Here is a 14,567-nt window from a genome sequence, read left to right as displayed (position 1 = left end):
GGTCGATAGTGGGCAGCTTGGGGGTCCAGGGGCAGGTAGGGGATGGGGAGGCCGCTGCCAGGAGCATAGTGAGTTATTGCACAATCTCGGTATGAGATCTGCATGTCTATGTCTGATGTAAAACTTCCCCAGTTATTTTTAATGCCTGCCTCTTGCTGTGTAGTGAGTTGGGGCTCAGCCTTGTCCCTCTGCAGAGATGCAAAACCACTTGTGGCCAGCACTAAATGGAATAATGTACTGGAAAGGAACTGAGCAGGATGAGGCCTTTCTCATTCAGTGAGGAAACACAGTTGGTCATTTGGTTGGTCTAGAGAAGGTGACATGGCGTTACTTGGATATTACTACTTGATGCATATTCAGTACAGCAGCCCTCTGCTTTTAGTTATCCTGTATATAATGCGCCTGATTCTTGCCTTAGTTGTGAGTGTGGTGGAAGTGTGTTCTGTTTTCAATTTGTTTATTTATTTATCATGTTGTTTTCAACCTCTGCGAAGCTTGATATAGGTATACAGCTTCAGAAACGTACACATAACAGAATAACAGATAACTGTGATTTGGTTACAAGGCAATAATTTAAGTCGACAGGTTTAGCTGATAACATAAAACACAAGAGAGAAATAGGATCAGTTTATAAATGTCAGCAGAACCCCTCCGAGTGAGTTGCTGCCTTGAAGCAGACTCTGGTACTGTTACTCCGTCTAATATATTATAAGAAGAAATAAACGGATGTCTGAAAAATCTGGCTGACCAAGATTAAAAGAATAGGGCTATAAATTAAATTCTTCCTCAGCATCACTTTAAGCAACTTTCAGGACACACTGAACACATCCAAATAAGATGAATGCTAATGCACCGGGAAGACCTCCAAAAGACCACACGTTTTTAGGCCTGCGGATGCTTGGACGCCTGGCAGCACCCAGGCGTGGCGATGGTTTGTCTGGAGAGCGGTCTAAGTCAGAAAGCGGTTGTGCTCCAGCTTGTGCAGGAGAGCAAAGCCCGTCCCGATCTTCTGCAGCTCCAGTGGGCGCCAATAGATAAAGGGATGAAATCAAGAACAGGGATGACATCGTCATAGCTGTGCATTGCCACAGGATCAGCTTGGAAAACAAGCGCTGCTGCTTTGCTTTGACATTTATTCCCAATAAATACCTTGTCATTTGTGCAGTGGCAAGGGATTGTTATCCTCTGGAAGTATTTTACCTGTTGGACGCTATCTTTTTGGCTGCAAGGTGAAGAGCTGTGATTGAGGGGCTGGTGGGTGGCACGTCCCCTTCGGGGATGCTGGGTGGCCTGTTTAAACCCTGTGGCTTTCTCTTAGATCCATCAACCCAAGTTGGTGCAGTAATGCATATTCAAATAATTTCAATTGTGGTTTAAAAATTCCAAGTATGGGATAGTTTTTAAGTGGTAAAGAATACACACCGGTTGTGGGGGAAGGAGTTTGTTGGCTTCCTCCTCTGACAGCTGTAGCCTTTTCTGTGAGTTCATGGAGGGATTTTCACAGCTATTTCTACTCTACTGGGTAGATGATTCAGAGTTGGGATATTTAATTAGAATGGAAAGTCTTCTTTCCCTTTATAAGGAGCGAGGGGGTAGGACAGGATAAGATCTAGCAGCTGTAGGATTTGGAGATCTCTGGAAAGTGAGACCGTTCAGCTTCATTCAGTAATGCAGATATGCAATGCATACCTGTTTGGATAGACATCTTTTATTTTTCTAAGGTGTCAAGGAGGAAAAAAGGTCAGAAACTTGCTTAAATGTAAACTTGTTTTTATATTTTTTAATTGAGTTTCATTTCCCAAATGCAAGTTAATACAAACAATAACTAAAAAATGAATTCATCTAGGAAAAAAAGCTATTAAGAGTGTGATTCTGTATCAACAGCATGTGAAGCTGTGTAATTGCTTACATATGTATCGCTCCGGTGCGTGCTCCCAGTTGTTGAATAGTATCAAATTATAGGATTCAAAGAGAATCAACTATTTTTAAGGGAAATGTCTAGAAGCTACATATTGAAAGATGATTAAAATTCAGGATTTCCAGCTTGCTTGTTTAAATCAGCAGTTTTAATCACATTATTCAAGTCAACCCGCCCTCAAACACACTTGATGAATAATACTTCAAAATACCCCAAACTAAACAAGACTGAAGACCTTATCCCATCTCAAACATCTGGAATATTTTAAGTGACTATGACAATCTTTTTGCTGAAAACAGAGACATCTTTCTTGCTTTATTTAATAAAGCAGCATGTTTGTCCTGCTGTGGCATGAACCTGTGCTGTGGTGCACAGTGGCAAGAAGAAATCCCTGTAGCAACGAAAGCTGCATAAATACATTAGAGCTGAGATTTCTGCTCTGGGGTTTGGATGGTCTTGGTCAAATCTCATTTAGGAAAATGTGAAGAAGCAGAAGCAGGAAAGATTTGTGTCTTCTCTGATGGCAACCTCCTTAATTCGGTTGCACTGGGTTTGTGAGCTCATGCACGCCAGGGTTTGTGTTTTGTTTTATTTACTGCTCGCTGAAAATAGAAACTGGGAGGACTGGGCACACAGGAGTCGCTCAGCCCTTCTGGAGGCTGTTCCCTTGCTTTCCCTTTTGATGTTTCTTTTAAGCAAAGCCCATCAGCCTTGTTCCTCTCCCCTGGCAACTGAGTGAACTAACGTGGCCAGATGCACCGGGAGCACGACAGCCAGAATATACTGTACTCTTCTAATGGGGACACTTATTTCTGGCTGTGCTTGACAATTCAGGACTTGCTTCAGTGAGTGCTGTGGTTGTAACCTGGGCTGTCCCAGTGCTTGTGACCCAGCGAGGAAAGCCCCTGGCTTTGGGAAGGGAAGGACCCAGCTCGTCCCTCGCTTTCTCCCCTAAGTGGTGTTCATGGCTGTGGAGGAGGATGACATCCACATGCATCTCTATGTTCAGCACACAATGCCATTTTATAATTTTTTTTTTTTTTTTCCTTGCTGGCAGCCCCCTGCCTCAGTGTCTCCTGAAACAGGGAGAGGAGATGTGGTGTTGTCCTTTTCGTGGAGATCCTACAAACTCCTTTTTGACTGGCACGTTCCAGCTGTGTTGCCTGCATTGCCTGTGAGGGGGACAGCTCTGCTAGCACAGCGAATTCCTGCCAAGCTCACCTTTTCAGAGTGGGAAGATGCTCCTCTAGATAGACATATATATTAAAGAGGCATATAGACATATGTCTCTCCTGTGTATCTCAAGTAAAGGAGCAGGAGAAGGGTTGGTTCCATCGGTGGAAAGCATGCCAAGTGCAGAGGAGGCATACCTAGCATGTCCTTGCGTAATTTAAGATAGGAAGATAATCAGGTGTGTCCCCTCGCATATCCGACCAATGCAGCTTCCTATGGACAGGATATGGTGGAGAGAAAGAGGAGCTATCAGAAATGCACCGTGTTTTAATAGGAAATCCTCCAAAAATGGATTTTCCTGGTTTTTCTAAACGCATTTTTACCTGCTGGAGGGTTTTAGGCTTTGAAATGTTTTTGTCTGAATTGTGACAAACATCCCAGTCTTTTCTAGGAAGCACCAGGTCCTTTGATCAGTGAAATGTCTCTTTGGTCTTGAAGAAGGGGGATCAATCAGGTTGTTCTCTAGACTAGAGGATTTTGTCTTTGAGAACATATATTGTATGAAATAATTATCCTTGTCTTCGCTTCCGTTTGGTAGGAGATGCTACCTGTCTCCTACATGCTGTGGTATTTTATTCTAGGTGTCATCTTAGGTAAAAGGAAACAGATAAAGGAAAGGCTGAATAGGGAAACCTCATTGAGAGAGACGAGCGTGAGCAGCTCTGTGTCTGTCTGTCCATCCATGTGTAGCTAAGATCGTATTCATTCAGCTGTGATGCTGCTCTCCTAAGCAGGCAGATTTCTAGCATTAAAAGAAGAGGAAGCAACATCAAGAAGAAGCAACCAAATACTGTCACCCCTCCGTCCCTTTACGACGGCTGACCATTGTGACGTGCTTGTGGTGAATTGTGACCAAGAAAAAACACTCTGAATTTCCCGTCTTTTCTGCATTTAAAACCAAAGCTTAATGTATTCTGTGTGTTTTTGTTGGCAGATAGTAGTGATCATATATTCCTTTTAATACAATATTTCCAAACCAACGCAGCCTTGCCTCAGTACACTTGATATTCAGCATACCTGGCTGTACTCTGCAGTATGCTTTGATTTCACTTTGGCAGCTGTATTTTATGCTGTCTACCCCAATCAGCAACCAATTCCCCTTTCTCCAGATAGTCTCCAAATCAGCTCCTGATGTGGAGTTTTAGTGCTCTCTTAGGAATTGGCCCAGGAGGGAGGAGGGAGCCAGTGCTCTGCTCTGCTCAGGGTCCCTCCTCCCCTGCAGCACGGAGCCAACCCAGCTGCATGGGGATGCGTTTGGTGGGTCAGGTTGGCATCTCTGCAGGGTTAAAACAGCACTTGAGTCAAAGGGGCATTGCTGGAGGGAAGAGTGGTCGGCGGCAGATAGCCCGCTCCAGTTCACCATGCGGGACAAGGCTTTTATCTCTCTTTCTGTCAGGTAGGAGCGTGCATCTTCAGCTCAGCCTTCGTGCGCAAAGCTGAAATAATGCATGTGCCCTAAAATAATCTGACCTTTGTTTGCAGGTCAAGCTGTTCCTGCAGGGTCACATGTACGATTAAATCTGCAGACAGGAGACAGAGAAGCCAAGCTCCCAGATGGCGAAAATGGAAAAAGTGACACGAGAGAAGAGAGAAGAAAAAGGTACAGTGATGCAAAGCATCAGGGGTGGGTGTGCTGCAGGATTGATGTCTTCCATTAGAGGCCAGGTTCCCTGGTGCACTCATTGCTGTCTCTTCCTGAGACTTAACTGCTGGTTTAAGGGTTCAGCAGTGAAGGCTGAGCCCTGTCCTTTGCAATCCCTTCAGAATGGCAGTAGAAGTGCACTGAGTATATCTGCATAGACACCTTTGTGGTTTCTGATGCCATGACGCTGAAACTAAATTTGCAATGTGGCTTCTTTGAATGACATTTAGTCCTTGGAAACATCTGCAGTAATTGGTCTGAAACTACTTTCAGAGCTTAAACCATCAGAGCAGTTGTGAGGGGCTTTGTTTGTGTTGATGTTGAGCCAGATAACCTTGTTTTTAACTCGGGGCAGTCAGCAGGCTTGCAGCATTCATTTACACATCAGTTATTGCCAACGTTCCCCTTAGATCATATAACTTTCCCTGTACCCACATTTTAAAATTTATTTTAAAAGTTTCACTGGTGCTGACTTTCCCCTTGGCTCCCTCCTAACAAAGACAGGTTTAGTTACTACAGGGAACTTTCTTTCCTAAAGCATGTGGGATTTACTACTGCTTCCCTCACTCCCCCTGTTGCTCCTGTTAGGAGCATGAAGAAGCTCTTTAGTTTCGTGATGTCTCAATGGTTGGCTTTCGTTTTTTCTGTACAAGGGTGTTTATGGCTCAGATAAGTTCCCTGAACCAATGAGATTGACTTAAAGAGCAACACAACAGGTTTTAAGCATTTCTGTGTAATTTCTACTTGGACTTACCCTTGCCCTAACTTTGTGTATGACGATCATCAGCACTTCAGCTGTAGATCTCAGTGTTAAAGCTTGCAAGTCACAGAATCACAGAATCATATAGGTTGGAAAAGACCTTTAAGATCATCGAGTCCAACCGTAAACCTAACACTACCAAGACCACCACTACACCATGTCCCTAAGCACCTCATCCAAACGTCTTTTAAATACCTCCAGGGATGGTGACTCAACTACTTCCCTGGGTAGCCTGTTCCAATGCTTGATAACCCTTTCAGTGGAGTAAAATTTCCTAATATCCAGTCTAAACCTCCCCTGGTGCAACTTGAGACCATTTCCTCTTGTCCTATCACTTCTTACCTGGGAGAAGAGACCGACCCCCACCTCTCTACAGCCTCCTTTCAGGTAGTTGTAGAGAGCGATAAGGTCTCCCCTCAGCCTCCTTTTCTCCAGGCTAAACAGTCCCAGCTCCCTCAGCTGCTCCTCATAAGACTTCTGCTCCAGACCCTTCACCAGCTTCGTTGCCCTTCTCTGGACTCGCTCCAGCACCTCAGTGTCTCTCTGGTAGTGAGGGGCCCAAAACTGAACACAGTATTTGAGGGGCGGCCTCACCAGTGCCAAGTACAGGGGCACGATCACTTCCCTAGTCCTGCTGGCCACACAATTTTTGATACAAGCCAGGATGCCATTGGCTTTCTTGGCCACCTGGGCACACTGCTGGCTCATATTCAGGCGGCTGTCAACCAACACCCCCAGGTCCTTCTCTGCTGGGCAGCTTTCCAGCCACTCTTCCCCAAGCCTGTAGCGTTGCATGGGGTTGCTGTGGCCCAAGTGCAGGACCCAGCACTGATCCTTGTTGAACCTCATACAGTTGGCCTTGGCCCATTGATCCAGCCTGTCCAGGTCCCTCTGCAGAGCCTGCCTACCCTCCAGCAGATCAACACCTCGCACAACTTGGTGTCGTCTGCAAACTTACTGAGTGTGCACTCGATCCCTTCGTCCAGATCATTGATAAAGGTAGTAAACAGAACTGGCCCCAGCACAGAGCCCTGGGGAACACCGCTTGTGACCGGCCGCCAACCGGAGTAAACTCCATTCACCACCACTCTTTGGGCCCGGCTGTCCAGCCAGTTCTTTACCCAGCGAAGAGTATGCCCGTCCAAGCCATGTACAAGTACACCTGTCCAAGTCCTTAGCAATGATCTAGTGGTGCAGTGGTGCTTTTTTGTTTTTCCTCTGAAACATTTCCTGCTTTTCTATATTGCTACATGAAATTCAGAGGCATAAAGTAATCAGCTATTTTTATTGTGTTAGGACTTGAGATTTTTGTCGGCATGCAGATTACGGAGCCTTTTTTGATTGCCAGGGCGAGTTGTCTGCAAACAACACACAAAATATAGCGCTCAGACTAATCTTGAGTGTGGAGGGTTTTTTCTGTGTTTTAAGTGAGATGCATGGAAATCTAGTGCTCTTAGCTCCTTTCCTCCTGTCATTATCTATTGCTAGTATATCACAATGAAAATTTTACAGATACAATTGTTCACTCATAAAATGTTTTGGTTTGTTTCCTCTGCCAGGCTAGGCAAGGTGGATGTTGACTCAAATGCATTCACATCCCAGGAGCTCAAAAAAGTGTTGGCTAAAATGAAGGAAAGTGAGAAGGCAGAAAGAAAGGTAAGGAGAGTTCCTTGTTTCTAAAGCAATGCACACTACAGAGATGTGAATGCCCTGCCATGTCTCAGAAGCATAATGGGTAAAGTAATTGCTTGGGAAAATACTGTGCAGACTAATCTTCTGGTGAATATGGACCTAAAATATCTTTGGTAGCCTGTTAGTGATATAATTCCCTGGGAAACTCTCACCCATTTTTGTACTAATCCTGGGTTTTCTGTAAAAATGGAAAACTTTTGTTCAGGTCTGTTTTATTTATTTCAAACTTAAAGTCCTTGTGTTGCAAGCTGCTTGTAAGTTCTTAAGTATATTCTCACAGTTCAGGGTGTTTCTTGGTAATAATTATCCTGTGGGCTGTCGAGGGGGAGAGGGGCTGCAGTGGTGGAGTGGGCCGAGATCTGCAGTTTAGTGACACATCAGCCATCAGATGCTGTTGCTTTCTGGTCTTTACTCAAGCGAGTGGGATCTCAACTAGCAAACTAGACACACAGTGTCCACGTAACCATCCTCATGAGCCATCCAGACACCAAATATCTTACTGCCGTTCTTGGTGTACTAATGCTAAAGTGAAGCTTTCCTGAACCCAAAGCAGTTACTTTCAGTAAGGTCTCCGGTGTGATGCTGCTCCCCTAAGTTTTCTGATACCAATGTGATTAGACCTGAATTAATAATGCAAAAAGTAACTTGCAAACACTTGTGTGAACCCACAGGCTGATTTCCATTTCATTGTTTGGATGTATTTTTATCCATTGTTTTGACTGATTTGTACAACTGTCGCTTGGTTCACAAAAATGTCTGCAGACCCCCGAAGTGGACTGGATTGCAGTGTGACACTATTTGTAATGGAAGTTACTTCGCTGTTCACTGTTGTCCTTTTGGCATGAGGAAGTACAAAAAGTGTTGTGCAGCTGAGGCTCTTCTGTTCTGGTTTTGGTGATGGTGACAAGCTACTGGACATAGCATCCCCTGCCACTGGCACAGCTGGATCCAGAAGTGATCTCATGGTTTAAGTCTCCAGTGTCATGCTCTGGGTAGTAAAAACCAAATGGCCGTGGTGGAACATAGGCTGAAATTTCCTTATATAAGCTGTAAGTTTCCCATTTAGTTACAAATAGTCCCCAATCCAAAGTAAAATAGAATATAAGTGCTGCTTTGAGCCCTCTCGAGGCTTGGAGCTGGTCCCTAGCCACTGACATGACACTGGTGGGATGATATGCGACTGATCAGGTGGATGAGTGGCCTTTTTCCTCTTTTTCCCCTCTTCCACTCAGCAGTATTTCCTTAGGCCCTAGCTCCTCCTGCTGCCTTGACTTTGTCTCGGTCGAAGGAAAACTGAGGTAGGAGTCAAGACTCTAAAGTCTTGGATTTGCAGAAAGTCTTTTTTTCCCCTATCTGGCACCAGGGCATTATTTAGTTTCCTGAAAGATTATTTATGTAGCAGCCAGCATTACTGATAGCAGGACTTCTTGAAATGAGTGTCATTTAAATGCAAAAATTAGTGATACTCGATTATGTGAAAATAAGCCATATTTTAAAAAAAACTGTTAGAATAACTATTGTCCCAGCAACTGGGCTAAAACCAGCTACGTCTAATGGACCTAAAGTACTCCCTTTAAAATCACTCCTGCAGGGAGCAAATTCATCCTTGAAGTAACTGTGTCAAAGTAAATTGAGTTACACCAAGCGTGTTCTCATCTATGCTCCTGCAAAAGCTATTCTGTGCAGTTGGGGAGGGGGTGGTGTTCTGTTACTGTGCGTACCTAAGGTAATTAGGCCCGTAGTCATTAGCGCTGATTGTATGGCTGCCATTAGATTGACAGTGCTTTACTTCCATCACTCTTTTTTTTTTTTTTTTTTTTTCCTCTGATGGCTCGAGCCCTTGGCTCTGTTCACATGTGGGGGAGCGGGGCAGTGCTTGCTGGGGGAAGCACTGCATATGCAAAACCTCTAGTTGGGGGTCACTCCTGTATAAAAACATGTTTTGGTATTGGTGTTTGTGGCAGAATCCCTTTCAAACGGGGCTTTTTTGCTTTCTCCTGCTCTTGGGGCAGCCCATTTCAGTCTGGCCTCTCTGCTTCCTCCATCCCCTGCAGCAGCAGGCTCTGTCCCCGCCTGCCCCAGTGTCACCAGTGCTGATGCTGAAGAATTGGTCCCTGCTGGCTCTAGGGCTCTCTTAGATCTCTAGCAGAGCCTTTTCCTGCTGGCTCTAGGGCTCTCTTAGATCTCTAGCAGAGCCTTTTCCTTCTCACCGCACACTTTTCTGCAGCTCTCTTGGTTCATCGCAGCCCTTGGAGTGCTGTTTGTATGAGGGAGGCGAGCTGCACTGCAGGACAAGCTATCTCCTGGCCAAGCCCCATGGCACGGCACTTCAGCTGCCCCCATCTTGCAGCCAGTCCTCCTGCCTTGCTTTCTGACAGCTTCTGGCCCCAACAGCAAGTGCATACATTTCCCTGAGAGATAAAGCCATCCTGAAATCTGTTAAGTGATCGGGATGACAAAAGCATCTTCATACGTGTCCGAGGAGATCTCCTTGATTCCTTGATGTCACTGGCATGGAGTCACTGGGCATTTCAGGCTGGATGGGACCTCTGGAGGTCTCCAGCCCCATCTCCGGCTCCAAGCAGGGTTAGCTGTGAGATCGGGGAGGTTGCTCAGGGCTTTTGCAGTCAGGTCTTGAGAACATCCACTTGCAGGCAGAGAACAGCAGTGCTGCCTCTTGGCTTTACGTTGTTTTGGAAGGCGCATAGGATGTAGAAATGGTGTATAAAGCCCTAGGTACAGGCTCAGCTCTTTGGGGAGTGCTTGCTGGTACCCAAGGTGGGTATCTTATAGATAACTGGGTTCCTCGGTTTCTCAGAAGGGCCCTCCAATGCTACCCCTGCATCTCTGATGCACAGCGGTAAATCTGTTTGCATAGACAGACAGGTTCCCTTTGTAAATCTGGGGCTAGGGTTTCTTTCTACATCTTCCTTGATGTTCTTTATCACCTGGCTTTGTATCTGGTTTCCTCCTGCTTTCAAGGCCCACGAGGAAGAGGTGAGGAAGAAGTTCCGGCCCATAGAGCAGCTGAAGGAGGAGTTTGAAAAGCTGAACGTGAAGATGGAAACAGATTATGAAATTATGGTTAAATTAATTGGCAAATTCAACAGCTCTGCCTCCACACTGGATGAAAAAGTAGCGGCGCTTTATGATCTTGAATATTATGTTCACCAGGTAACAAAAATGCATTAGTAACTACCATGTAAAATCCAGGGGATACAGTGTCATAAACGTGGGTTTATTTTTCTTATCGGTATCAGGTAATACAAATTGCTTAATTATCATAATCCTGGGACAAAAACAGACAGCAGAGGGCTACTGCAGGCTTATTTTATATCCAAGTTTGAATAAATCATCGCTCGTACCGGTAGCAAGCAGTTTCCTAGGGGTTAGTGTTGCCTGATTTGTTGTCTGTTCTCAGGCTTTTTTCTTGCCCTCTCTTTTTCTTCTTGTATATGCTAAATGTTATGAAATGGGGTTTTATCTGCCATTTTTGGGTAAGTATAGTGATGGCTGCTAAAAAAAATAATTATTTTCTCACTTCTTCCATGGAAAGCATCTGTGGTTGCAGATACGTCCCCTTACACCAGTTCACAGAGAATGTCTTCATACCAGGGAAGACAACAGCCACCCAAAAACCTGTATTTTGCCTTGGCATGAGTAAGAAATGGCATGTAGAGCCTCTCTCACAGCTAGGCCAGTGGCAGAAATGACTGAAGAGGCTCAGGTGAATGGCAAGTTGCTGAGCATTAGCTGAGCCATGCTAATTGGCTCTGTGTGAGGTTGAGTATATTTCCTGAAATCTCACTTCCTCAGGTTTATGCTCACACTTTAAACCCCTTCTCTGATCTCTCATGCTCTGCTTTCAGCTTGCACATTTTTACCTCCCATTGCTTGCAGGCTTCAGGCATGCCACTCTGCTCCCTTGTGCTTGGTGCCTTCCTGTGCTGCAGCAGCTTGGGTGGGTGTTTGGGTATCAAGGCTGTGTTCTGCCTTGTGGGAAGGGGCTGGGCTTCTCCCTCCCCAGCGACTAGGAGAGTCTGGAGCAGACTGGGAGAGTTTCCTGTGTCACTCTCAGTGACTTTATCTTTTCACAGGGTGAATGGGACAACTCTTGGGAGGTGCCAGTACAAGACCTTTCACTGGAATGGCACTTCTTAAAACCAAACGTGGTATTTTGGGGAAAATAGCTGAAGGAATGAGCTGCTGAGAGAATGGAGTCCATGCACCAGCTAATAGAAGTGTTATTTCCAGGGCTCTTTGTCTTGAATTTCCACACTAAATCTCTGTCATACACATGCAGAGGCTTCCTTGCTGTTCATTCTCAATGCTTTTGTTTCACTGATGGCATCTGTCTGACTCAGAGAATAAGTGTGAACAATGGGCACCCAAAGAGCTTCGTATTTATACTCAGGTCTAATTCTGTCTGGTTAAGGGTGCCAGAGCATCAGGCCAGGCATGCTAAAAAGCAACCCCCAAACACCCTGGGATGCTTTGGTTTCCAGCATAACAGTCTGGACTATTCCAGCATAAAATTCTGCGTACTTGCAGCACGGGATGGGCAGACAATTTCAGAAAGGCGAGAGGAGCAGGGAAGTGGTCCCCGTTCCCTGTGCAGGGCCTGGAGCATCAAAGGGAACCACATCCAGCATCAAAGGGGTCAGAAGGGGGGAAATGACAAGGAGGCTGGCAGGGAGCACAGAGGACCCCTTTGTGCATTGATCACTACGTTGCTCTGTGCCTGTGCTGTTGGGGCAGATGGCTGGGCAGCACCTTCTCATCAGGCAGGAAGCTGATAAGAAATATGACTTGTCTCTAAGCCAGCATGGCTTTTCCTCCTTTTTCTTCTTCCAGCCAGTTGAATGCGTCCAGAGCATTATCTCTGCTTGGTACTGACTTCACCAGCACTAGCTTAATGTAATTACTGAATAGCAGCCAAATACGCTTGTGCTGTTATAACCCTGGAAGGGCTGAACTTGTCAGGAGTCCTCTGCAATGAGCCATGTCCATGCCACTGGAGGACAGGGATCCTTGCAGGCTGGGTGGCCCAGGGCAGCAGGCAGCTACGCGTGGGACTGGTGACGGCTCCATTGCTCCCTTTTCCCCTGGCCTCTGTCTGAATGGTAATGTGCCACATTACCTTTTGCTAATTGTTTGGCTCCTAGCTGCCTTGCCGTTGCCTCTGGGGCACAAAACACCCTGCCGAGTGGAAAAAGCGGTGCCCTGCAGAGTTTGCAGGCAAAGGATGCTCTCTACTCCATGGCGTGGTCATGGGCATCCCAGAGTGCTGGGACATGAGGCAGCACGAGCCTCTGAGCTCGCTGCGAGGGAAGCCGTGGCTGGTCCCAAGCCTGGGGAGAGATGCTCTCTCCTGCTGTTGAAGAGTCAGCCCAAGGGCTCTGTGTTTGCTCAGCTTTTGGTTGCCAGCTCTGGTTTGCTTCTCATCAGTCAGGATTCAACTTGGCATGTTTGGGAGCCCATCTTGGAGGAAAAGCAGGAAGGTTTGGCTTGCTAGGTTGTCTGTAACGCATAAAAACCAAGTGCAAATGTGAAGAGGCCAGAGCATAACTCATTTATAAACAGAATTCACGGTGCTTGCACAGCAGTGTGCAGAGCCAAGACCCATTCTCATGCGTTGCAGGCTCTTTCTCTCAATTATTTACTCTCCTTATCTTCCTCTCTCCCCTCCTCTGACATGCTACACCGTTTCTCACTGCTAATTTCCTCTCCGTTGTGTACGGTTGACATACTGCTTCTTCCTCGCTCTCGTTTTCTAACATTTTTCTCTCTCGCCTCCCCTCCCTGTTTTCTTTCTCCTCTGATCTGAAGCGGCTCCCTGAATAACTGCTGTCATATTTGCTCTTCTCCGATCCCTCTCCTCACCCACCTTGCCTGTGTACTTTACTCAAGAGCTCTTTTGATCTTTGGCTTTCTTCTGTGCTGATTTCAGTGGACTGAAGTGAGGCACGAGCTGCTGCCTCACAGCATCCTCCGCTCCCCAGAGAGGTTAATACCTTAGTGTTGTTGGGTTTGGGGGTTTTGTTGGTTTTAAAATGGTGAGTGAGGGAAGGAACTCTCACAACAGACTCCAGTTAAAAAAAATAAATACGTCTTCAAAATAAGCTTTACAGCACAACTTATATTCTGCAGTTGAGGTCTCACTGATGCTGGTGCTGGCCTGAAGGAATCCAGTGCTGATGAGGATACAGGGACGATTGGTTTTACCACGACTGATGCTGGATGCAAACTTCCGCTTGTCTATGCATTCCCTCTTGAGCAGAAGTCAATGTCCAATTCCAGCCTTAAAACAGCCTCGGAGTTTTTACAGAGGCTGAGCAATAAAAGCACCCACTGGTAGCTGAAATTGGGTTCCTGCACAGATTTCTTTGTAGACAAAGATGGGCCTGCAGAAAAGTAAGAGGTCTGACAGGTCCAGTTTATAGGGACAGTTAAAAGAATAGGATCTGAAAGGATACAAAAGCTGCTGCAAATCCTGAATCAGCCCCAGCAGACCTGCAGAGATCAGCTTTCTGTTGCTGCCTTTGCAGAGGGAGAGCAAGTGGTGGGTATTGTCCCGTTGGGGAGAAGAGACGAGCTGCAGCTCCCCAGGTCCTGCTTTGGTAAAGACATACCCATAGGACATAAAGCTAAGTAGCTTCTTCATTCTCTTGGGTACCTAAAATATCAAACTTATGGCCAATTTTGGTGAGGTACACAGCTGAGATAAATATAACACTGAGCATGAAGTCACTGTTGACTAAAAGTGCCTGAGCCCAACATACCCTGCATGCCTTGCGGTGTTCGTCCTGTCCCACTCCATCGGTGCAGTCTGCTTGCTGAAGCTGGGGAGGTCGGTTTGTGTAGCTGATAACTCATTTTTATGTTCTATTTCCATCCGCCAACATATGCTGTTGTATCCTTGTCTTTCAGGGAGGAGAAATGTTGAAATTCTAAAACCAAATTTTTTGCGCACGCAATTCTGAGCGTTCATCAGATTCCCTTTTAAACTGCAAAAAAAAATCCTTGAAAACTAAAATGCATTGATTTGACTTTGGTCTGAATTTTGTACTTGAAGCACTTTGCGCTGTTCCTCTAAACTTTGTTTGCGAGCCACTAGAGCCCTTTTCTGATTTCCTCTCTGAGAACAGATGCCCACTGTGATTTGTTCCTGGTTAGCCCCAAGTCTGGTTAAAGTCAAAGACGGATGAATCTCCACTAATGTTTAAACTTCTCCCTGCTGGCGGTTAGTCCAATATCATCTGCTCTAGAAAAATCATTGCTCAGGCTGCCCCAAGGGGAAGCTCCTGGCTGACCCTTCCAAG

The 14,567-nt window shown here is 45.9% G+C and overlaps 1 protein-coding gene across 7 annotated transcripts in view; it reads left to right on the top strand.

The window, feature by feature from the left end:
• Positions 1-14,567, top strand: part of SIL1 (SIL1 nucleotide exchange factor) — a 103,134-nt gene that overhangs the window by 51,136 nt on the left and 37,431 nt on the right. For all 7 annotated transcript variants that reach the window (XM_075510073.1, XM_075510068.1, XM_075510070.1 and 4 more), the window contains 3 exons: positions 4,634-4,751; positions 7,113-7,209; positions 10,228-10,419. In XM_075510073.1, the coding sequence (XP_075366188.1) occupies positions 4,634-4,751; positions 7,113-7,209; positions 10,228-10,419 (407 nt within the window). The remainder of the gene's footprint in view (positions 1-4,633; positions 4,752-7,112; positions 7,210-10,227; positions 10,420-14,567) is intronic.

The sequence above is a fragment of the Mycteria americana genome, chromosome 8, assembly GCF_035582795.1.
Source record: "Mycteria americana isolate JAX WOST 10 ecotype Jacksonville Zoo and Gardens chromosome 8, USCA_MyAme_1.0, whole genome shotgun sequence".
Lineage (NCBI taxonomy): Eukaryota > Metazoa > Chordata > Aves > Ciconiiformes > Ciconiidae > Mycteria > Mycteria americana.
Note: the sequence above shows the minus strand (reverse complement) of the source record. Positions and strands in the feature narration are given on the sequence as shown.